The 24,963-nt window shown below is 43.1% G+C and overlaps 1 protein-coding gene across 3 annotated transcripts in view; it reads right to left on the bottom strand.

The window, feature by feature from the left end:
• RGMB (repulsive guidance molecule BMP co-receptor b) overlaps positions 1 to 24,756 on the bottom strand; it is a 28,231-nt gene extending 3,475 nt beyond the window's left edge. Inside the window, exons 1-4 of one of the 3 annotated variants that reach the window (XM_034774098.1) lie at positions 24,276 to 24,756; positions 23,292 to 23,383; positions 19,495 to 19,706; positions 13,726 to 14,234 (exon numbers count right to left, since the gene is read on the bottom strand). In XM_034774098.1, coding sequence (XP_034629989.1) covers positions 13,726 to 14,234; positions 19,495 to 19,706; positions 23,292 to 23,296 — 726 coding nt within the window. In that variant the 5' untranslated portion in view covers positions 23,297 to 23,383; positions 24,276 to 24,756. Of the gene's footprint in view, positions 1 to 13,725; positions 14,235 to 19,494; positions 19,972 to 23,291; positions 23,384 to 24,275 lie in introns of those variants that run through there. The other 2 variants (XM_034774099.1, XM_034774100.1) reach the window with 2 other exon arrangements.
• Positions 24,757 to 24,963: the final 207 nt, after the last annotated feature.

Raw genomic sequence — 24,963 nt, 5'->3', positions numbered from 1 at the left:
TGGAGTTCTTACATTAGCGGGAAACCCACAATAGTGGGAGACAGCAACTGGAAAAAGAGGCCAAAAAGGGAACAGGCTGTATATATAACAGAGCCACAACTCCCTCTCCTAATGCTCCCTTAACACTTTGGAATGCAATCTCATGGAGCTGTATGTGCCAAATAATTCCCATGCCACTATCTTCTGTGGCACAACCAGTTTCTCTCCATGGAGAGAGCAGTGTGCTCTAATGCAATCAGCAGCCAGAGTGCAAGGGGTGCCACTGACTACATGAACATGGAGAAAATATTCATTGTACCCCCTCTAATATATAGCTAATCCTTGAACAACCTGAAAATGCTGTAGAAAAAGCACACTATTATTTCAGCCATCAATTCAATATGCAATCAGTGACTAGCTGCGCCTGCTCTCTTCTGTAATTATTTGACAATCTGCATTTTGTTATTCAGTGTTTGGACTTAGCCTTTATAAACAGAGATTTGACACCTCCAGTCCACTAGCAGCTACAGAACATATGTATTACAGGCAGAAGGGGAATAAAACAGGTGGTTTATAAGAAAATGCACTACTCTGAACAAGATAATAAAAGTGCAGAGCAAACTTTGCTTTAAGAGAGGGATCGGCAACCTTTGGCCCGTGGCCTGCCAGGGTAAGCCCCCTAGCAGGCTGGCCGGTTTGTTTACCTGCCGCATCCACAGGTTCGGTTGATCACGGCTCCCACTGACCGCAGTTCACCGCTCCAGGCCAATGGGGGCTGCAGGAAGCGGCGGCCAGCACATCCCTCAGCCCGCACCACTTCCCGCAGCCCCCATTGGCCTGGGACAGCGAACTGCAAATGGCCGAACCTGCGGACACGGCAGGTAAACAAACCGGCCCAGCCGCCAGGGGCTTACCCTGGTGGGATGCGGGCCAAAGGTTGCCGATCCCTGCTTTAAGAGGTGGCTTGCACTGGAAGTTTGTACCTTTTTATGATGCTAACGAATGGCCTCTTAAATCTTAAATGTTTGTTATTTAAAGTCCACACGCAATAGAAATCAGATCCTCCAGTCTTCACAGGGGAAGCAAGCAGGTTATATTGTTACATTATTTGTTAGGGTCCCTAGAGCTCTGTAGAGGTATCTTATTTTTATTTAAGCAAATGGCATGTCTGCAGCTTCCTTCCAACAGTGAAGAGGAGAGGAAATACTGACTTGAACAAGCTAGGGTTTTTAAAAAATATTAAAATACTGCTTATTTCTGTATCTGTATGTTCACACTTGACAAACTATATACACATCATAAAACAAGAGAAAAATGACAAACTGCAAAGCAATTTTAAGTACATTGCCAAGAGATTTAAAGTACTCCAAAATGTGTTCGTGAACATTTCCAGCCTTATGAATGTCTTCAGTTTCTAGCAGCCCTTGAATGTTTTAGTTTCAGTTAGCCACCACACTAGGGCACAGCAGCTTTTGTTTCTTACCTCTCAGCTTTGAAATACAAGAGTTAAGGCTCATAAACAGCTGGATTACAGGGAATCGGAACACCATCTCTCCCTTCTAGGAGGAGGAAGATTAAACATTAACTGTGCGCCCTTCTTGCTATTAGTAAATGAAAGTGATGATTTCTCTTACTATCACCTCCTCTCCTCAGTCCAAACCCTCTTCAAACACATCCAAAGAAGTGAGGTTTTTACCCACGAAAGCTTATGCCCAAATAAATCTGTTAGTCTTTAAGGTGCCACCAGACTCCTTGTTGTTTCTTCAAACACACAATACTTAGTTTTAATGTTTCATCTGCCCCAGTTAGTTAGCATTACATTCTCACACATACAGACAGAGCACTCACTATTTTAGTTCCACATGTTCCCACTGGTACGGTCTGATTGGAATTTTCCAACCATTTTTCTTTGCTTTAATCAAGTTATACAGCAAGCTTGGGACCAGCTGTAGTCAAGCAATCTGTGAAATTCATATGCCTGAGCCACAGCTGAGATAGAAGGATTTTGAACAAAATCCAGACAATATACCAATTACTTACCCCCCTTAGACAGTCATTGCTTTTGTCTAGTGTAGTGAGCCCACCATTCCACTTTACTTCCAAAGTTTTATGTTTAGTTCAGTCCAGCAGCCCAGAAGGAAGATATCCTGCACATTGTCTCATGAGTAATTTGCAGTGCCTCTGATCCCTGTGCCTCAATAAATGAAGCTTCCACAAAGCTGCTTTAACACAGGACTGCAAAACAGATTAATTAATGGCGCTGGACACAAATGGCACAGCAATGGTAGTGTTCTTTAGGCCCATTAGTGACACTCTGCAATAGGGTGACCAGACGTCCCGATTTTATTGGGACAGTCCCGATATTTCCTTCTTTGTCCCGCGTCCCGACCGATGTTCGGTCGGGACACTGGACAAAAAAGCAATTTTGCCCTCCGCTCCAGCGCTCACGCCCCCCCACACCCCAACTCCGCCCCCTCCTTCCCCCATTGGATCTCTCCATGGAGGGAGGAGGTTAGGAGGAGGGTCCGGCAACTACTAGGAGCGTGGGAGGGGAAGGGAAAGTTGCCGCGGCCCCGCTGGGAAGGAGCCGCTGGAGCGCAGCCGAGCGGAAGAGGCGTGGGGCTCCCTGCCGGTGGCGGGACGCGCCGCATGTGTCCACGGTGGGCTGGGGGGCGGGAGGCTCTGCAGGGCTGGGAAAAGCCCTGGCTCCTGCCCGTTGGCCAGCCTGGAGCCCCTCAGGCGACCGGCCGCTGCTGTGGCTCAGCTGTGCCAGCCCTGGCCCCTTGCACGCCCGCGCCGCAGCCAGCCCCGGACTGTGCTTCTTGTCCCCCCCATGTCCCCATGCCCTCTTTATCCCTAGCCCCTTCTGCATCAGGGCCAGCTTTTGCCCTGGGGTGGGCAGCACGTGCGCCCGGCGCGGCTGGGGCCTGCTAATGCCCCCTGCGAAACTGTTTTTTTTTTTTTTTTTTGCTCCGCCGCCCCCTCCGCGTCCCGATATTTCATCCCTGTGATCTGGTTACCCTACTCTGCAAGAAAAGAATGATTTATCTCCCAGCTGAAGGAAAATTCTGTGCAAGACTGCTCAGCACCTGAGTCTGAGGTTAACAGATCAGATGGCTTTAATGACACCACACAGAACCTGCTTTTCCATATAACCACCCACACTAATTCCCAATCAATAGGCTCCATGACTGACTTAATGCTTCTCTAAGCGCTGAGTAATTTGTCTCTAGTTTCTCAAACCAAAATTTCAATCAGTTGGTCCTGCTTGTGCAGAGGGACACTTTCACTGCTTGAAGACCATGAGGAAATCTGGATATGACAGAAGGAAACAAACATTTTTACTCTGCTTCTGGCAAGCTACAACAGAAATAAGAAACAGTCACCAACTGCTCTCACTAGGACTCTGCTTTCTTCATCGGGGTAAATCTCATGCATAGGGAGAGAAAGGCCTCCACCCCACTGCATCCCTGCAATGGTTTTGCCCAAGGAGCACAAGCTGAAAAGCTATGAAAGGGCAGGGTATGTACTCTGTGAGGTCTCCACAATGTCCCCAAATTGGCTAGCAAAGAGAAGACCACTGGAATGTGCCAAGCTTCACACTTAGGGATACAGTGGACTAGAAGCAGTGTTTAATTTGTGCCAGCGCTTGCCACGGCTAAGCTCCGGCATCTCTAGGCTTGGCAGTTCATAGCCCCAGCACCCCTGAGCTTCCTGCATCAGTTATGAATGAAAAAAATGGCTTGCGCCCCAGACCTCTCTTTACAAATTAAGCACTGGCTAGAATACCCACTTGTGGTGGCAAGGAGAGGCTGCAACATCCAGTCCAGTCCACAAAGTCCAATAGTGAAAAGGGAGGTCTGTAGGTTGTGGTGGATTTAATACTCCTTACCCAACTTCCTCTCTCTTCATTCTCTCTGTAACCCTCACCTGTAGACTACTCCATTCCTGGCCATTTTTTTTGGGTGGGGTGGGGTGGGAAGAGGTGAATTTCACCCTAAATCCCTCCCTTCCGCACCTCTGCTGCATCAAACTGTATTTAAAAAACAGTTGGATATTTATCATTTCAAAATTTTTGCATCTAAGTTTGCCATTTGTTACTGTGTGCACATATAACACTTGATTCAACACAAGTAACTCCCACACACAGCTGTTGATCTATAACAGCGTTCAAAAACCAGGAAAAATAAAAAGCCAAAAAGGAATTCCAACTGCCGGAAGTACCTTAATGCATTTGCATCTGTATGAAGGAAACACTTTCATAAAGGCAGGTTTCAGAGTAGCAGCCATGTTAGTCTGTATCCGTAAAAAGAACAGGAGTACTTGTGGCACCTTAGAGACTAACTAATTTATTAGGAGCATAAGCTTTCGTGGACTACAGCCCACTTCTTCGGATGCATACGCTGTAGTCCACGAAAGCTTTTGTGGACTACAGCCCATTTCTTCGGATGCATACGCTGTAGTCCACGAAAGCTTATGCTCTAATAAATTTGTTAGTCTCTAAGGTGCCACAAGTACTCCTGTTCTTTTTACTTTCATAAAGCAAAGTCAGTCTGCCAACCAAGTGCTCTGGGCATGTGTGGCGCTCTCAAAAGTTACTGCAATTATTAGGATGAACCACCCCAAAAATAACACTTCCTATTCACACTCTAAACCAGCCTCAGTTACATAAAGGCTATGTACAAAAATTGTAAATTTCTACTCAATGTTTTGGGCCGAAACTTTCCACTGCTTGATCTCATATGAAAGACAAATGTGTTTCTGGAATGAGCAAAATCCTCTCCACTTTCAGTTTGCTGAACACAAAAAAAAAATATTTTAAAAACAAATTCTTCTGCATAAAAACCCCACAAAGAGCTGAGTTTTTGAAGGTGGAACTTTCCCAAGCTGCTAGTAAATACAGGAAGATTCTATGGGTTCTCAAATACAGAGCAGCTACTGCTTCTCCATGGGCTTATTTATAAAAGTATATACCTTTTTATCCATGTTAGCTAAAACATTTCAGCCAACACGTTTTAAAAATACTTTTAATCCTAGTCCAGATGAGCTCCATAATGCAAATACAGTACTAGAATCAGAGTTTAGTTGGAGTGGTTTGGTGCTGCTATTTCATTGCAGAGTTCCACAGCTGTGCACACTTGAATTTTCCACAACTGGAACAAGGAGCTAACATTTTAATCTTCCCCCTTCAAGAGGGAGAGATTTTAATAAGATTACCAGTACTGTAGCTCCTTATTAGGCTTTACTTTAACTCTCTTGCATTCAGCCTTCAAATGTTCTTAAGTACTAGTAACTGCAACACCACAGGGAAGCAAAGAGACTGTTTCACTCATATGACAACTACCAGGGAAATTCAATGCAGTAACTCATTTTGTAGTTACATTTTCAACCCAAAAGATAACTGAAGAGCTCCCCTTCCTTAAGAACCCAGACTCAGCCACGTTAAACATACTAAATTCTCTTCTCAGATTCATAAATTAAAGTCACATTAATTTGAAAAGGGAGTTATGCACATGGGGGGAGCAGAATTTAGCCAATTTGTGTGGGTGTGAGGGGGGAAATGTTCATAGCAGATTGTAAAACAAATAGTATGTGCAACATGAGTGAGCTAGCATTGCTGCTGGAACCTTGGCTTTTTTAAAATATCTTAACTTTAGTGCAGTTAGCTCCTCAGCTTGCATTACCAAATGCAAAAATGTTACTTTATACATGAGGTTTTGCAGCTTGTATTGTATCATCTCCTCCATTGTGCATAAGAGACATGCAAACTATTAGCCCAAACAAGTGTTAAGAAAGACTTTTTTTACTAACAGGTAGTATTCACAGGCTTATATTAATTCCTGTTTTTCCTCTTAAAAAGAGAACATTATCAAGACTGCAAGTACCAACATTTAAACACCCACCTCCTTCCTTTACTATGTCTGTTTGCCACCTCCATGGAATTCCTAGTCATTTCCTCTCTCCCCCTAATATCTGGTTTTCTATTGTATATAGATTCTTATACCTCTCTCATTACCAAAATATCACAACACCTTCCAGGAGTGCATTACACAATGTGACTAATATGTTACATATCTGCTATCTCATCACTGAGAGCATCAGATCTCCCCTTCACCTCTCCTCTTTAGGAGTTATAGAAACAGCACATTTCATATACACAAAACCACGCACACTCTTCTACCTGGTGTCCTTTGAAACTTTTTAGTCTCTGAAAGAGTGAACCTCAACACACCATCTGTATTGCTTACTTGTTTCTATAAACTAATCCATATGCTGCAATAACTCAATTTGGCACATTTGCACTATACCACACCATTTATTATTGATGGATTGTATTGCTGTGCATTTAAAACATCAATGCCTTTGTTAAACATTTCTCCCTCCCCCCACCTCCAACTCTCTGGCTCTGCTCATTCACTTTCAATATTTCATCCCCTGTGATCGTCCCCACCCACAAGAACAAGGAAGACAGATTAAGTACAACCCAGCTCCCATATCAGAATGCAACATTAAGGCCCAATCTTCTATGGCTACTGCAGGCAAAACCCCTACAGAAGTCAAAGTTTTTGCCTGTACAGGCTGTATGGGATCAGGCCAAAACCCCTTCATTTTGAATGTAGATATTGCTACAGAATAGTCCAAACTAAGTATTATTTTACAGAATTAAAAATCACGGAGGGAGCCATGAGACCAAGCTCTATTGCCAGTTTTGCCATGGACCTCCTGTGACTTGGACAAGTCACTTAATCTTTCTGTGCCTGTTCCCATCCCACCCTTTGCCAATTTAAACCATTAGCTCTTGGAGGCAGAGATTGTACACCTTCGCATGCAGCCTACTACTACTGGCTCGAAATTCAACTGAGGCCTGCAGATGCTACTGTAATACAAGAATTAATAGATGCCTGCCATCACAAATGAAGCCACGGGATCCCTTGCCTTGAAGGGCTTACAAGTGGATTTCAGATATGTAACAAGAAGTTACACATGTGGAAGAACAAAGGCTACAGCAATAAGAAACTTAGAATAATTGCATAAGGTGCAGGCATTTTAAATTTATATTTAAAACATGAAAGCAGCATCACCCTTGTGCCATAAGGAATACTGTACACTTTACTAGAGAGTTCCCTTTGGCAAGTGATGGCATACAAATAAATGTGATCCAGAAACAGTTCTATCTACCTGAGGTATCTATATATCTTAGCAAAGGCTCTTTAGTCAGACAGACTGCTGAGTATGCAGTTTGAATCAGCAGAAAACACTATCTGTGCTTCTTGCATCTTGGAATTAGGATTTATCATTAGTGTTTAAATCTGCAGTTTGAAGTGCGTGATCTATTGGCATCTTTGGAAGGAAATGCAGTATCTTGATTTAGGATGCTGCTTTTCCAGCCCATGAAAAGAGACATGGGGGGTAGGAGCAATGTGTGAAGAGAAATGTAGTCCTATTAATGCACTGGGGTAATTCACCAAACACTGGTTTAAGAAGTTACAGAACTAGAATTTCAGCGAAGGACCTCATGAAACTAGATAACTTGGGTTAACAGATTCAAAGGTTTTTATAGCTTCCATGTCCAGGGAGTTCTCACTACCAGAAGACAGGAAGCCAAGAAACTGCCCTGCTTGGTACACTCCCCCTGAAGCTCTGGTAACGGCCAATGTCGAGACAGGACACTGAGCTAGACAAACCACTGATGTAACCCAGTACATCAGTTTTATGTTCTAAAGCATTATTAAGCCAAATCAAGTAACATGGTCAAGGTTAGAAGACTCCAAGTTAGACTGACCTACCTTTTCTACCCTCCACCCATGTCTTTTTGAAAAAAATACTGTTCTTTGTGCACTTTCCACACATCCTCAACAACAAATGCTTCAGTTTTATCCCCTCAGAAATAGAAATGATGCAAGGAGCACAATATTCATGAACAGTAATAAAGCAGAGCTCAGTGAGGGAAAAGACAAGAAACGCCATTTAGTAAGGGAAACCCTGAAGGCTGATAATGTTGACAGAAGTACTCAGTAAGTTTGGTGACGAGATCTCTTGACCTCACTGCTAACTCTAAGTATGAGATGTTCCTTCCTTGTGAAATTCCATTTTTCTATGCTATATACAATAATTGGCAAGGAAACATGCAACACTGAGAATTTTGCAACTGCTCTTAGCACAATGAAAGATTCACTTTTGCTTCTGCTCCTGCTTACAAAGTCAGCCTCGGTACCATATCTGCCTGCTTCTCCCATAACTTCGTGCTTTTGCCACACACCATCTCAAACTGATCCTTAATATGGACTTCTATGGGGCCTTCAAGAAGTTAGACTTTTTTAATGGCTTTCTTGCTCACACTCCATGCTGTGAGCTAGCAGTCGCTTAGTTACCATAGCTGAAAGGAAAGACCGGGGTCCCTCAAACAGGGATCCAGGACAATACCCTTCCACTCCTAAGGAAGTGACAGTGTGGGAGCTGAGAACTCACCAATACATTTTCTCCCTAGATATCCCTCCCTCCCCGCCCACAAAGACAAATAACCAAAAAGAAAAAAAAAAGACCGAATAATCTCTGCTCATTCGACACTAGAGGTGGCTCTTCTAGGTTTAGGTTGAAGCACATTTGAGAGGGTACTAGAAAGAAAGAACCTTTCACTGCCAAAGCCAGTGCTTTACCTGTTTGAAGGTAAACAGATGACTTCAGTCTCAAGCAGAGCTGCCAGTCTGACCCTTCACAAACAAGGATTCAGTTAGATTTTAAAGAGCCAGCATGCTCATTTTAGCATAAACATACATGGGAACTTCTTTTCATTCAGGATGGAGCTCTTGATCTTAAGTAAATTAACAAAAACCTTTCCAAAAGTCTGAGGCCCAGGTCTGTATGAAAGTTGCTCTGGTGACTGCCTGTGAGAGTTAGCTAAGTGCACACACAAATGAATGTTTGGTGCCTAACAAGCCATTTGCCCAGGTTACTACCCAGTTTGCATGCCTGACTGCTCTAATTACTTGCACAGGCAGGATGTCTCAGACCCTTCATTTTTAACCCTTAGTTTGCACACTATTTTCCCTCTTAAAGGGATTTGCTTTGTTGGCAATTACACAAGATCAAGCTGGAGTTATCAGCTCCAACACACTTTACTCCTTCTAGATATTTCACTCTACAGAGTGAAGTTTTGCCCTTTCTGAAAATTAAAACTGAGTTCGTCCTGACTTCAGACACTAGCACCACTGTAAAAAGCATATAAAGGTCAATATTATTTTACATGGCTGACAATCTCATGGTCCTTAGAATGACAATAGAATGTTCTCATTCCAGTTAATTATTCAAAGGGAGTAGCAGAGCAAGTTCAGTACAATGAAAGCTCTTCCTGCAAAACAGAAGCCAGACTGCAAAATATATGAAAGGATTTTAGCAAGAAGACAGACCACTTAACTTATCAATGTTTCACTACACTTCTAATGCAACTGATCGAGATTCTTTGTATTTGCAATCACCTAAGGCTTTTAACTGTGCCTACTGTAGTAAAAGCTCTGTGTTCTCCCACTACCAATTCTCCTCCCCTTCTCTACCACTAGCCTTCCCCTCCCCACCCATCCAAACTATAGAGAACAGTCCTTGTCAGTTCCTAATCACTGCTACATCAGAAAAAAGTTCCCCATGTAGAAGCACAGTTCCATCTGTGCTCCTACACTACATCATTCTCTTCTGCTAATCAGAGGGGCTTGGAGACAAAGTATTGGTGAGAAGAGAGTAAATGCATTACTGGCATCTAGACCACTCAAAGGATGTGGTAAGTAAACATTTCCTTCCATAGAATAAAAAAAAAAAAAATCACTATAAAAGAGTCGAGTCTTCCTTCAAGGTACTTATAAGGCTCCTGCAATCTTTAATATATTTATGCTCCCTGCCCTTTCTGAGGGAGGGAAGTACTATTTATACACATTTTACCAACGGGGAACAAAGCTACAGAGAGGCTAAGTGATGTGCCCAAGGTCACACAGGAAGTCCATAGTGAAAAAGGGTCTTGAGTCCAAGTCTTTGAGTCCTAGGCTAGTGCCCTAGCCCACGGGACTATCCTCCCTCCTCCATCTGAAAGGCACTGGGTTCCCACACTGATGGTCACAGTATAAATAAAGACTAGGTATGAAAGAAAGCAAAGTTACAAGTCCCAGCTATTCCCATCTTGGCTACAGACTATGCAATGCCTTTAATTTAGTTAATTCTGAAGAAAAAGGTTTCCTTGCTGTCTGCATCATGAAAAGCAATAATATGTAAGACACCTACAAAACAAACTGCCAACAGCACTAAGTGTATAAGCACACTCCTTCCACCCTTGGGAAATAGCCTTCATGTAAGGAATGACAGGAACAGTGAGCCCCATACTTTCTTTTATTCATACCACAGAGGAGACGTGAGGGGCGAGAAAAGCAGGGGGAGTCCCCCCAAATTAAAAGTGGCAAAAGGATGCTACCCCAACAGGTTCTTTCTCCCTCTGTTGCAGTTAGGGTTTGGGGGAAGGGAAAAGAGGAGGCAAAGCGTTATACATGCCATGATCACCTAAACTGTAGGGAGATTTCCCAAAATAAATCTGTAAGCTAGCGCTGGCTCATCAAGCCACACGTCCCTCTACCTGCCTGTCAAGGTGGCAGGAAAGTAGGGTAGGTAGACACAACCAGTAACTGTATGGCTCTTGAGGGAGCCATGCTACCAAGGGGGAGTACAGGTAGAATCTATCAAATGGACCAATCATCGCCCTAGATCCATCCTAATCCTATGTAATGCCCCAAACCCCTCCCTTCTCGAGAAAAGCATGCAGAGGAAACTGCAAGGTGAGCATCCATTTCCCCTTTTCATTGGTTTCCCCCTGGAATGGGTCAAGCGGTTCATTATCAGCTGGCATTTGATCCAAAATTCAGAATGCTGTTGAAAACAAGCTTTTGCAAAACTGAAAGCCAATAGAGAAAAAGAATCTCTCCTTATTAAAAACCCACAACATTCCTCTGGACTGTTTGCAATCCAAAACACTGCATGACTGCTAGCATATGCGGTCTTGAAAGTAAGGCTGATGAGAAACTGACTAGCTTATTTTAATGCTCTAAGCTGAGAGAAATGCAGCAAACAAACAGTCTAAGTAGTGAAAAGTTAGATTCAAAGTGAATTTTTGAAATCTAAGTAATCAGCAACACCAGTAATTAGTTTTAAAATTAAACTAAGTAATATCCACTATGATGAGAGTAAATTCTGCCACAAAATGGAAGAAGCTCCTTCATAGAGAATATCATAGAATATCAGGATTGGAAGGGACCTCAGGAGGTCATCTAGTCCAACCCCCTGCTCAAAGCAGGACCAATCCCCAGACAGATTTTTACCCCAGTTTCCTAAATGACCCCCTCAAGGATTGAACTCACAAGCCTGGGGTTAGCAGACCAATGCTCAAACCACTGAGCTATCCCTCCCCCCAAAGGGAAACTGGAAACTAGATGGAACAAACTAATAGAAAATATATTGTAGGGATCAATCCTGCACTGACAAGATAACTTAAGAGGCCTTTTCTCTCACTTATAGGAGTCTGTGCTTCGTAAAGAAAACAAGGGCTCAGAAAGATGCATTAGTTCACAACATACATCTTGCAATGCTTCCAGTGCAGTAGGTAACAGCCTTCAACTCCCACAAAAAGAGGTGTTCTGATAAAAATTTGATTGCCTGGCAAAGAAAGAAAAACCTCAAGTATTGCACAGCATCTATCACTGGTGCCAATAAACCACTTTCAAACATTTTAAAATGAACGCCTTCTTGCAGCCCCCTTATTAACTGCTTCTGCATATTTAACATCCCTGTGGGTGCTGAGGTGAATTCTTAGGTCAGATTTTAACATTAACATACTTATTATAAAGAGAAAGCGTCAAACAGCACTCCTCCAAAGGACTTAGGGGGCAGGAGGAGAATACTGCTTATATAGCTTTACACTGGAAGTAATACAAGAACCATATGCTTAGAAATGAACAAGTTCCTCTACCCCAGCATGTTACTGAGATTTACCCTCTCACATGACTTCCACATTTGTTATCTTAACACAGAACTTCACCTGGGCTATACACACAGCTGTATACACACCTAGGTGTTCTCGCCTTCTTCCATCCCTACCGAGAGAACCTCCCTGTTGCAAGGATGTTTTCTACAGCTGCCTAGCAAAACTTGGTATGAAAAGATATTTTGTATTCTATTGAATATTTTCCCTTCTTGTATTCCTATGTTAAAGTGTCTTGAAGGAATCCGCTTCAGTAAGCATTTTCTTTAAAAAAAAGTTGCAAGTCTATTTTGAGAAGCAGATTATGGAAAGTATGCATCTTTCAAGGTTTACTTGGGCATGCAGATTGTGCTTCTACATGAGGGTTCATCACTAAAAATTCAGAACCTGGGATACTTTGTCAGTCCAGTACTGGTTCCCCTTACATAACTCCACTACTGTCCAACCCAGAAATTTCATCTCACCTGTATTAGTGTCAACATTGGATGCCATCACAGAACTGAACAACAAGGCTGCTCTTCATTTATTATAATTACAGCATAGCTGCCTTGGGGTTAAATTTGCAGATCCTGATCTAGTTCTATACCTAGCGACTGCAAAGAGAACACCCCAAGACTAGACTATGGGTGGTGGTATCTGGGCAGGATAAGCAGAGCTTAAACATTAAGGTACTTTCCCCCAGTTTGTGCCTTAAATGGTTATCATACCACCACTGTATGTCATTTCCATTAGGAACCACTGTGCTATTAAAGGCACACAGTCAGCTTGCTTCCCCCCCCCATTATTAATTTCTAAAGATATCAGAAAAAAAAGCTACTACTCCCCCTTTAAACAGTTTACTCTGTAGTTAAAAAGATACACAAGGATATTTTTGCTCCTATGCTGCCTTGAATGATTTAAGAACAACATTGAACATGGCCATGCCAATCCCTCCCTGGACACACACCTGCTTGCTGCCTTTTCACTTGGTTTCCCTTTCAGTTTTCTGTTCTTGTTACTGGTAAGCACCCTTTTTGGGGTGGGGGTCAGGGCATGCACCATCAACAAAAATGACACTGACATTTCCCCATACCACTCCACCACTTTTAGCAACAGCAATCTTAAGGGTCCCTTGTAATAAAGTTCCGATAAGTGAGATTTTCGAAGTGCTGCTCCTTGCATTTTCATGGAATTCATTGGGCCACTTCAGTTACCATTTGGTCTCTCTTAAGACCGCTGCTTTTTGCGCATCTTCCTCCTTTCAAATGTACTCTATAGCCCCTTTTCCTCCTCCGTCTCAGCTCAGAGCTCTCTATTCCTTTGTACCTTTCCATTTGCACCAGTCTAGGGTGGTGGGACAGTACTGTCCCAAGACTCTTTCATACCTGGCAGTTTTGTAGATTAACTCAAAGCAGCTAGTACAGTCACCCCCGCCTACACCTCAAAGAATTGCAATTTACATCCAGTTTCACCCATGGCTACTTTAAGTGTTAATCTCGGATCTCAAACATTTTTGATGAGGTGAGTGGTTCCTCCACTAAAAAACTAAATAAATGGCCCTTTTGCTTAGAGGGGCTTTCTGGAGCAAAGCCCGGTCATCCATGCATCAAGAAGCTACTGCACAAAACACCTCGACCCCATAAGTCTAAAAGTAGGAGTATTAAATGGTTTAGTCTGTGTTGTACTTTTGATCTTCAAATTCCACTTAACACTGAGGGGAGTGGTGGGCAAGATAGAAAAGAGAGAACAATCCATACCTTATTTGTAGCAGTAGCACTGGATCCTGGCACCAGAGGCACATTCGTCACTTGCACTGATAAGTAGTTATTGTCTATGAGAGGCCAGGCACCTTCCACTTTGCATGTCTGAAAGTGATCCTTAAAAGTCCTAAGGTGAGGATCACCAAACAAACCACAAAAGAGGTAAGTAGGAGGGGTTTGCTCCCCTCCCCGAAGTTCTCTGGCTCCTATGCGGCCACTGTAATTACAGGGGTCGTGGGTAACTTCAGGGTTAGTAGAAGATGTTGGCCCATCCTTGGAGCAGTTTCTCTGGCTCATGAGGTCGCTGATCCCTAGCACAGCAGAATGGTAAACTAGGTTTCCACGACAGACTTTGGAATTGCGATAGGTGCAGGCAGAATACGCCCGCAGGGCTTTGCAGAACTCCAAATCAAAGCCATCAAGAGCAGAGTTTAGATGCGAAGTTAATGACACAAAGTCTGTGGTGCACTTCTGGATTCGACATGGTGTTTGCAGCTGGCAGTCACCTAAGTACAAGAATAAAAGGGAGAGAGAGAGATCAAACACTTTAGAGGACAATTCATTTTTTCCCCCCTGAACACTACAGACAGTAACATGAAGGTTACTCAGCAGATAATTTCTCTCACTGGGAAATTTCCTGCCATATTGCTTAAAAGAAAACAGTTTAGAAAACTAAGTAGCACTATAGATTGCTTCTCCCAAAAGGCTGAAGTGACCCACAGAAGACTTAGTTTCCATGAAAACAATGGCAGGTAGTTGATTTAAAAACAACAACATATCCTGCCAAATACAAACCCAGTGTTTCGTCTCCATATTATATCAAGATGATATTGCAAACCCATGCTTAAATTAATCACTTAGTCCATAACTATATCTCCATCAGTCTTCTAATGTTTTTCATCACAAGTTAGTTAAAGGTTTTGGTTTTTTGGTAAAATCATATTCCTGAGACGAGAGGAGATTTTGCCATAAAGTTAAACGTACAGATTAAGCCTACTGCAGGAAGTGACCCACATGGTGCAGAGATCACATTTACACCCTCTTCAAGAAGGGGAAAAATGCAGGCCATAAAACTCAATTTACTTTCATTCTTGGGCATTGCCACAGCTAGTGCTTCATCAGTCATTTTCTTTATACAAATGAAAAACCCTTTACACTATATTTTGAAACTACAGGTAAGGGTCTGTCAACTGTGGAAACCAAGCATTGCAATAGCACCTTATTACCTGGGATACGGAGGGCATGTATGGGGAGAGAAACAGAAGCAGATCATGAAATGCAGGTAGCAGACTTACATTTCAGTTCTTATAAATATCAGACTAGTTTCACACAGTGCCATGGTCACCTGGCTTCTGGAGAGGAAGTATAACTACAATCCTGGCAAGTAAGTGCTTCCCCTAACCCTCTCTTTCCCTGCCCACTCAGCCCTTAATATCATGCTTTCGAATATTCTAACAACCTTACTCTGCACACAACACTTACCACAGAACAACTCACGGGGGAGGGGAAAACAAGACAAAGAACTGCATGTAGTACTGAAGGAGGTATGAATGCAGACAGATTTCATTGCAATTAGAAGCAGAAGACCTGGTTCTGTATATAATATACACCATATTGTACTGCAGAAAACATCAAACCACATTTATTTGAAGCAATAAACTGGAACATTCTTATAATACCTATTTTTAAAATTGCACTGAGTGGGGGACTTAATCAGCTATTCAATGCCAGGTGAAGAGGACTTGGGCAAGAAAAGCAAATAGGTATTCCATCTGAATGCCTTGTGTCCACTAACTCACTAACTGGAAACCAACTTTCAAGAGAGACATCTTTGGTGCAACACTTACTGGGCTACACATACATCTATCTAAAAAAATGTTACATTAGGTGCCTTACTTTAGTAATCTACATACTATTTTATTTTGGTGTCATCTATAGCATACTAAAGTGCGGTGACCATAATCTCTGCTCTAAAGAATCTACAATCTAGGAAGAATCAACACACTATGATTTAGAAAAAACAAGTGAAAAGTGTCTGTTTATTCACCTAACATCCTGGAGGAGGGAAGGGTGTAAGGAAGGGGAAAAGTTAGATTAATACTTATTGATATCCTATAGGTTACCCGGGTTTTGGTAATCTTTTACTGAATACTGTGTTATGCATCTTGTTAAAAAACCAAGAGCTATAGGCTTATATCCAGTATTTAGATACTCCTATCTACCACCAAATTTTAGCAGGAAGGTATAAGAGCTTTCAAGATGAAAATGCTTTTAATGAACACTCAAGCTTTCCATAAGCTAACATTCCTGTCTTGGGAAATGTAAGAAGAAACATCTGAAATATTATTCCACCTTCCTTACACCAAAAAATAAATTTCCTTCCCACTCTGGAGTGTGGAGCTGGATACATTTCCTATTAAAAAACTGACAATGTTAGTTTAAATACCCTACACTCCAGTTATATTAACCCTATAGTATTAAGAGTTTTAAACAGTTAAAATAAAAATAAAAGGTATGTTTCTTCTAATTCAAACTAGAAAATCCCTGAGTTGACCCACTACTACCCATGCACTACTTTAAATCTACTCCAGGGAACAAGAGTTTTAAAAATCATATTTATACTGGAAAGGAGGCAAAGAACTGAAGACAACCATTATGGTTAAAGGAACTTAGTAATGTATAGTTTAGGACTTCACACAATAGCTAGCTGTCCAAGCACCAACAGCTTCCATTAAAAATATGTTCTGGCTATTTGTTCTTTTTATGAGCTATAAAATTCAGCTGTGTATAAATTTGTTTGAAATTACAAAATCATAAAATATGAGCGTAATTTCATAAATTATGAAAATATGTGCATGCTCAGGGGAGTGGGGGAGAAAAGGCAAAAATACGATACCATTTTGAATAGCCTTTCCCCACCCATCGAACCTTCTTTATACCTATTCTTACTTTTTCCTTGTTTCCCTTGGGCTAGGTCTACACTACCCGCCTGAATCGGCAGGTAGAAATCGACCTCTCGGGGATTGATTGTCGCGTCCAGCGGAGGTGGGAGTAAGCGCCGTTGACAGAAAGCCGCAGAAGTCGATTTTGCCGCCGTCCTCACAGCGGGGTAAGTCGGCTGCGATACATCGAATTCAGCTACGCTATTCACGTAGCTGAATTTGCGTATCTTAAATCGACTCCCCCCTGTAGTGTAGATGTACCCTTGGCTTCAAGGTGAGCGGGGATTAGTGGTCTTCAAAATTCTGATTAAAAAGTGTTCTTAAAACACATACAGACACAAGGTGGTGGGGGAGAAAGCACGCCCTATTTGTTACCTGATAGTCAAAAGAGAGAGGGGAGAGAAAATGGGATTATTAGTTTCATCTCCTAACCCATAATGACCCTCCTTTATAATGACTAACTCTCGTACACCCAGAAATATCCAGTCTTCATGAATTTATAATGACAGTGCACACTTCGCCTGTTATTGGTGAACCTCGTCATAATGCCAAGACAATGCAGATTTTAAAAAGTATCAATAAACACGTTATACATTCTTATTGTGATAAGAACATGCATCACAGAAGTGTTATCAATGTAAGGTAAACTATAATGGTGATGAGGCAAGTGACATGGGAGCAGTAATAAAAGCATATGTCTGCCCAAACTACACTTGGCTAAGCACCGTGAAATATGCAGAAACCATTTCATTTCAAACGCACTGATCGGAGAGGATCATCACTGCCAATAGGTTCAGTAAGCAAGTGATTTTATTAAATCTGAAGGATGCTGTCCTGCAAACACTTGTGCATGTGAATAATTCAACTAAAATTATAGATATTTTGGAAAAATTACTAAAGAGAACATTCTTTCACAGAAAAACTATCACTCTAGCAAATTTCTTGTTGAAAACGATATGGACTTTAATGAAGATGCTTTTTGGAATGTTATATTTTCCAACTTTTCTTAAGATAAGCAAGTAGTTCTTTTAACAAAATAGAACTAACTTCTCAGCTAAATTTCACCAGTTAATCACTGGTGGACTAGTAAATAGATGAATGTTATCACTGTCTTCTACATAGCCTCCAGTTATTTGACTGAGACTTTTGCTAAAATATTATTAGTAGAATATGGCTGGCTTTTCACTCTGCATCACCTAAGGGGCAGTTCAAATGAACATGGCATATAACTTTTGCCCATCACTCTAGCACAGAAATATTTAGGTACCTAAAAATAGGTAATATAATTTTATCACAAATAATGAGAGATACAAGTGGTCAAAGACCAACTAAGATAGTTCTAGGAGACATTCCTGAAGAGATCTGATAAGAGTATACCTCGTTCTCTAAAATGATTTAAAAAAANAAAAAGATAGGAATGTGGAAAGCCACGGCTATACCTTTTTTGTTTTTTTTGTTTGTTTTTTTAAAGTGAGAAAGAGAGGGTGGATGACGGGGGGGGGGGGGGGGGGGGGGGGGGGGAGAAGGGGAGATCAAGTTCTCTTTTACATATAAAAAGTTTTTAGAATTCAATCTAAAGAAGAAGATTTCAAATACAGATTTCTGCTTCTTAAGGATTGTCACTCTAGGGCTGATCTTTAATTTCTTTGTTTTGTTAACCCTAATACAGTAATGAATTCATAGAATTATTTTAATTCATTAATATGAGTGTGTATTTTAGGGAACAAAGACAGATTCAGTGACATTTACTTTTCTGAATCTCTTAAACAATGTGCATTTTTCCATGACACCTTCTTGCAATGGGCTGCAGTTAGTCTCTTACCTATAATCAATGTATAGCTTTAAATCTTATTTCTTCCCATTAACAACTGAAAATCTCATTTTTATATCTTAATCATCAATTTCACATTTACGATATAAATCCTGTTAAAAACTCATTTTAAACTTTACTCCACCTCCATCCTGAAGAACTTTACTTTTCCTCCTCCCTTACTCCACACATCAGAACATTTCTCAGCAGAGGAATGTAACTCCCCTAAGAAATATTTTAGAAGAAACATAAACTCTGAAGGAAGCTGTACATCACAAATGTGATGGATGGCGCACAGCTGATGGGCATTAACCCTACAGACCCAAACAAACTAAACCAGTCTGATCAAGTTTTACTAGAGAACGGCAAAACACCATGAAACTACCATCAGTATTAAGGGGCGATTTTAGAAACTTTAAAAATCAATCTAGACCGGCAGAGAAAATTAAAGCCATTTCATTAAGAGCTTGTTTCCCCCTCCCACCATCCCCCAACTCCAGCTGCAGGGAACAGAAGAAAAGCACAAGGTTCCCTCTCTCCCCCCACGGAGGAGGCGGTGGTGGAAAGAGAAACCTGATCTCAGCCCTGACTTTCAGTAAACATCACCGCAGTGAGCAATAAAGCCCCGTGGGTCTAAAGCTCACACAAAACCCCCTTCCCCAAACGGAGACAGCTCCCCTCCCCCTAACGATTACTAAGCAGGTTGGGGAGCGGGGGTTTCCCGAAGGTTTATGTCCTGGGGGGAAGCCGTCAGACTCCTCCACAAGCCGATCAACCAGGGGCTTCGCTCCCCGTTTAAGGCTACTCCCGTCCCCCAAACAAAGAGACTCCCCACCCTAGCCCAGTAACGGCTGGCCCCGGGGGCACAGGTAACGTCCCAGCCAGACAACGGCCCCCCCGATCCGAACTCCGCCCCGGCCAGGAGCTCTGGCGAGGCACGGGGCGTGCCCGGCTGCCAGCCCGGCCAGGCGGGGAGAGAGCGTTGCTGCCCAGGGAAAACAGCGGCGGCGGTACCTGTGCGCAGCAGCAACCCGACGTTGAAGAGGAGAAACAGGGCGGCCGGCGGCGGCGGGTGCAGCCGGCGGCGTTGCTCAGCCCCGGCGGCGTAGGAAGGTGCTGCTCTCCCCATGCCCGTCCATGCAGGTCTGCGGGACTCCGGCGGTGGCGGCGGGACGGGACTGCTGCATGAGCAGGCGAGCCGGCCTCCTCGCTTCCTCCTCTTCCTCCTTCAGCCCCACGGCGGGGAGAGGCCGTCAGCAGGCCGAGCGGGAGCGAGCGCAGCCGGGCAGCACAGCATTGCGGGGAGAGACACAAACACAAAGAGTGAGGCTCGCCCCCCCGGGCCGCGCGAAGCACTCGGGCTCGGCCTGCGCCTCTCCCGCACGGCTCCCCCGGCCAGCCAATCAATCTCAGCTCCGCACTCGCCGACCCCGCCCTCCAGGCTCCCATTGGCTGGCTGAGCCCGTCCAACAAGCCCGACGCGAGCCTCATAGGAGCCCCGCACTTCCCTCCCACCCCACCTCCGCCAAGCCCCCTCCTCCGCGAAGGGAGCTGGGCGGACTGCGGAGGAGGCTGAGGTGATTTGCTGGCGGGTCCCCGCCCTGCTTTCTCCGCCTCCTGGGCTTATTGTTTTCGTGCTGTGGCTTCAAGAAGCACACGGCAGCCCCTGTGGGAGCGAAAAGTGCGAAGAGCGCTTTTTTTCCCGCCTGTTTCCCGCTCGGGTGCTGGGATCTCTCGCCTTGCCTGGGTCGCTTTCTTGTGCTGAGGCACCTCCCTTCGCTTCTCAACTGTCTTTCTTCCCGATGAGAGACCTGGTCCCTTAGCCACTCTAGTGGTCTGCCCCCCAAAACCCTTTCTTGCTGGGAGCCCTGCCTCGAAAAATGCTGCTTTCCAACGGATACAAATTCAGTCCAGTCTGTAAATGAGGAATTTCGCCGGCCCTGCTTTGTATCATCTAAGAAATGCCTTCCAAAATCATGTGATTCAGATGTATTGATCTTCGCAGCAGCTAATCACATCCCTGGGACCACTGCGCCAAGCATTCCGATTTGGAACGTTGGGTTTGCCAGAGTTCCTAATCGGAATGCAGGCGTAGCAGTGCCGGGGTTGTGATTGGCTGCGGAGGGTATCAATGGAGCCTTGGAGGACTCCGCCCGAGGGAATGACTTCACCTTCTTGTCTGTGGCTGTAGCTAGTTTCCGGTGACTTTCTATCCTTAAGTTAATATCGAAACACTTTATGGGCCTGAGGGGAACAAACGCCTTGCATCCGCACGCTGTGGTTAAACAAGCAGGTCGAATTCGTGAACTTTGAGTTTACTCTAGACTGGGCGAATTTTAACATCTTGATTATTTTAGGAGAATTTAAGATTTTAGCGACATCGCTAAGACTAAGTATAAGGAATCTCACAGTTGTAACGCTGCTAATTTGCGTGCAGTTGCTGTAGTCTGTAGGCGAACTGCTGACTGGCTCCTATGCGCTCAAGTAGGCCCCTCATTATGTAGAGGAAACTCAGACAAGGAGACCGAAGAAGAGGAAATATACACAAACTACAGCGGGGAATTGTTGTGACTGATAGCGTCCAATTTTGTTATCGGTAGGGGTGTGAAGTGAAATCTAATCTTCATGAATTGCTTTACCACTTGAATCCACTTTCTCTTCCTCCCAGAACTGCTCTGTGTTGAGGAGTTAGCATACCGAGCAAAATGGGAGCTTTGTAATTATTGTTCGTGCTTTTAATGATGATAATTATGATTTTAAAAACTGGCAGGTCTATCCAATAGGCCTCATATAATGAAGGATGTTTGCATAGGTGCTCGAACTAGGGGTTCTGCTACATGCCCTGACTTGAAGTGGTTTCCACTATATACAGGGTTTTTAGTTTATTTCAGTAGCTCTCGGCACCCACACTATAAAAATTGTTCCAGCACCCCTGGGTGTTTGATTGAAGTTTGCAGTGATCAGCTCTACAGCAATTCCCTCACCTCCTTTTCTTTAAGTTGTACTGAAATTTGTTTGGCCACGGTGATACACTTCCCCCCCATATCTCCACCCCAACAACAGGCATTAGGAAGCACGAAAAAAGAAATTAACAAAAAAGTTGAGTCATTTTTTGGACTAATCAATTTCTCTTTCTCTCTCTCTCTCTCTATAAAGCTATGTCTGTACAAACTACCGTGTAAGTATAGTAACTTTTCCATGTCTATTTGCTATGAAGACTGCCATAGTTAACTTTTATCAAGCGAGCCTTATTATATATTAAACTAAATGTGTTTACAGTGTCCTTTCTCATGGCTATATTCTGTAGTTGTGCCCATGACAAAAATCTGATTACCCCTAAGGCACAATTCAAATCTTGCATTTTACATCCACATCTTCATCATAGTGGCACCAGTATTGCACATAGGAATGATTTGTTCTATACACAAGTCGGACATTAATCATTGCCTTTGGAGCAATTGTGATATCAGATGTTATATACAATTATGCTTTGCGATTTTCTTTTTAGTTAAAAAAAATCAACAAAACATGCGACTTAAGTGGACAAAAATCACGAATTTCGAAGATAGATCTTTCACTACATCCTTAACTTCTCCCATTTGGTGACCCATTAAAGAAACATTGAAGGCTAGTTCTGCAGAGTTCTGCGCCAAGAAAACTCACAGTGACTTGGTTTTCTTGCTTGTGTTGACTTTTTTGAGTTACCGTTTTAATGTAGGTTTTTTCTTAAGTTATTTATCGGGCTAAAACCAGATTCTGAAATCCCTGCTAAAGCAACATTCTCATTAAAGTCAGTGGGGGGCTTTGCCTATGAGGACTTCTGGTTTTGTTCCAATTCTTTCGCTGAGCTCGTATGGTCTGTTCAATGAGCGGCTCTTTGACAATAGAGGGCGCTCTTGAGTTACTCCAAATATTTGGGTCATGAAATGTAACTATGTTTATTGAAAGGAGAAATTACATTTTTGATCTGAGGTGCTTTATTGTTCAATTGTAAATTTTGTCAAGCCTGAGATTCAGATGCCTAGTATTTGCATGTTTAGTATTATAAAAATCTACAGTCCTCCAGCGGAAGATGATGTTACTTTTTACAGTTACACTGCGAGATAGTTCCCAGTCTGAAGTGTCAGGATATTAAATTAGCTGTGATATTGGCGTGGAAAGGTCATCGTTAGTGTGCGCTAGGCTTCAGAATGAAAGTTAATTACTAATTAATTTAAATCCACCCAAACTTTTTATTTTTATAAACAGTATCAGATTTGTCTGCATGGATTTTTTCGGTTTACATTTAATGTTATAACCCATGAAAGTACAGATCACCAAAACGAGGGTCCCAGCTATGAGTTGAAAGTGTAAAACAAGAAAATAAGTCCATATTTTTTAAAGGCTGGGAAGTTTCTTTCTCGCTTTCTTTTACCCCGAGGAAAAAAAGGATACAATAGCAAAACAAGCAGTGACCCAGCAAAAAAAGAGAAATTAAATGAACGTGTAACTGGGTAAAAGTCAACCACATGCAAGAAGCATTACTGCATTTTAAACAAACTGGTTTATTTTCCAAAAGGGTATGTGTAATGCCTTAACTGTTCCCCTGTTGATATAATCTCCGTTTCCAGAAATACAACACGAATATCCTCTTGGTCTGCTTATTACATTGGTGTATGTGGAGGAAGAATAGTTGGGAATCAAACCTGGGGTTTCAATTTGCAAAACACGTCATTATATTCCCCACTATTTTTTCTTTGCCTGTGTAACTAAGGTAGAAGCATCAGCAATCAGTACTTAATAAATCGACTTCTAAATATTTTTGTACTTACATCATATTTAATTTTTAGGGTGTTGCGCGGATCGCTGGAGTCAACGCTGCATCCTGTTCTCCTAGAAGATGGGATTCTTTGCAAATTAGGACCTGTATATTAGATAATTAAAAACGTTATGTCCGTCTTCGGAAGGCCTAGGAAGCGTTCATTGCTTGGACCTAGACACTATATTGACGTGGTCCTGGACTTTGCAAATACTGACTAAGAAGCCTGAAAGTAGCAGGTGCAGAAAGCATTTGGAAACCGCCTGCCAGAACCGGGGAGGTAATGCTCTTCCTGCCCATTTATCTCAGGAAACCGGCACAAGCTTCCCTTCGAAACAAAATTAACCTCTCATTAGCCAGAAACTCCCAAGAAAGCTTTAAAACCTTTGCAATCTCTATCTAAAATGCTTAGGACTCCCCCGCCCCCCTTCCAGGCAATGCAATTACTGCCATCGGTTACACTTCGGTTTTCCTAACGCAGCCTGAGTTTGCTTTTAGCTGCCATCAAACTGTCAATGCAAAAAAGGAAGCACACCAGCCACTTCTTCCTTCTTTAGGGCTCCTCTAGGGCTTCCTGAAATGAAGCCCAGCACTGTCTGGAATACAGAAATACTCTCTCACACACGTACTAGCTTTTGGATCCTATCAATGCCCCCTGGACCCTGTGCCCTTTCTTCCTCTAAATGCTAATAACTGACCCTTCGTTGTTCTTGTTGTCAGCTAAAAAGTGAAAACTACGTAGACCAGTGCTGCAGACCTATATAGTATTCTTGAAACACTCCAGGGTTACATCAGTTGAAAACAATGTAGAGTAAGAGGTGTTTATTTTATCAGATGTAATTTGCAAACATGTAAGTGATTTCAGATGTCCGGCTGGATTGTTTAGCATGTTTTCCTTCCTTGCCACATATGGCTCCTTCGAAAACTAAAGACAGGTGGATTGACGACACACAAAACCCCGAGCTCCGACTCCAACAAAACAAAACAAACAACTCACCACAAACATCCCCGTGTCTTCATCCCTGACGCTTGCCAGCTGGAACAATAACAGCAAGAGCACACCGCGTCATCCAGCTCTTTCGCAGAGCGAGAGGGCAGGGACAACGGAGCAGCCCCTTTCCCCTTGGAAGGTGAGACTCATAATGACACCTCCGCGAGCGATCGGCTTCATCTAGGGCGCCAATGGACTCCCCCACCACCTCGGAGTGACTGTTTATCTGTCTCTCCCTTCCTGGCACCGGCACAAAGGGAGGGGATGTGCCTTTAATGACAGCGTGATCTTTCCGCTACCTATAGAAAACAAATGGGGGCGGAGGGGGAAGCGAGCGAGCACAATAATTCCCTTCTCCCTCCTGGGAAACTGCTCCCCCTCCAAGGGACACTGGAGCAGCATCACAGTTTCTCCACCTCCTCAAGTCCGCAGACTCCTGCCAGTGGCTCCTGCAACCGCTGGAATGTACCTGCACATCTGGATGATCAGCTGGGCATCGCCGCGCCAGCCCTTCCCATTCGAGGCTTTGCACAAAGGAGCCTTTTACTGGCCTACGTAGCACTGCCTCAATGTACTCTGCCTGCCTTTTACAACCCCCTCACACTTGTTCACGACATAGTATCAGACTTCCTCAGCAAAAGCAGGCAGCGTGTTACAATATCAAAGCCCCCCGACCGAGCCTACAACAACCCCC

The sequence above is a fragment of the Trachemys scripta genome, chromosome 6, assembly GCF_013100865.1.
Source record: "Trachemys scripta elegans isolate TJP31775 chromosome 6, CAS_Tse_1.0, whole genome shotgun sequence".
NCBI lineage: Eukaryota > Metazoa > Chordata > Testudines > Emydidae > Trachemys > Trachemys scripta.
Note: the sequence above shows the minus strand (reverse complement) of the source record. Positions and strands in the feature narration are given on the sequence as shown.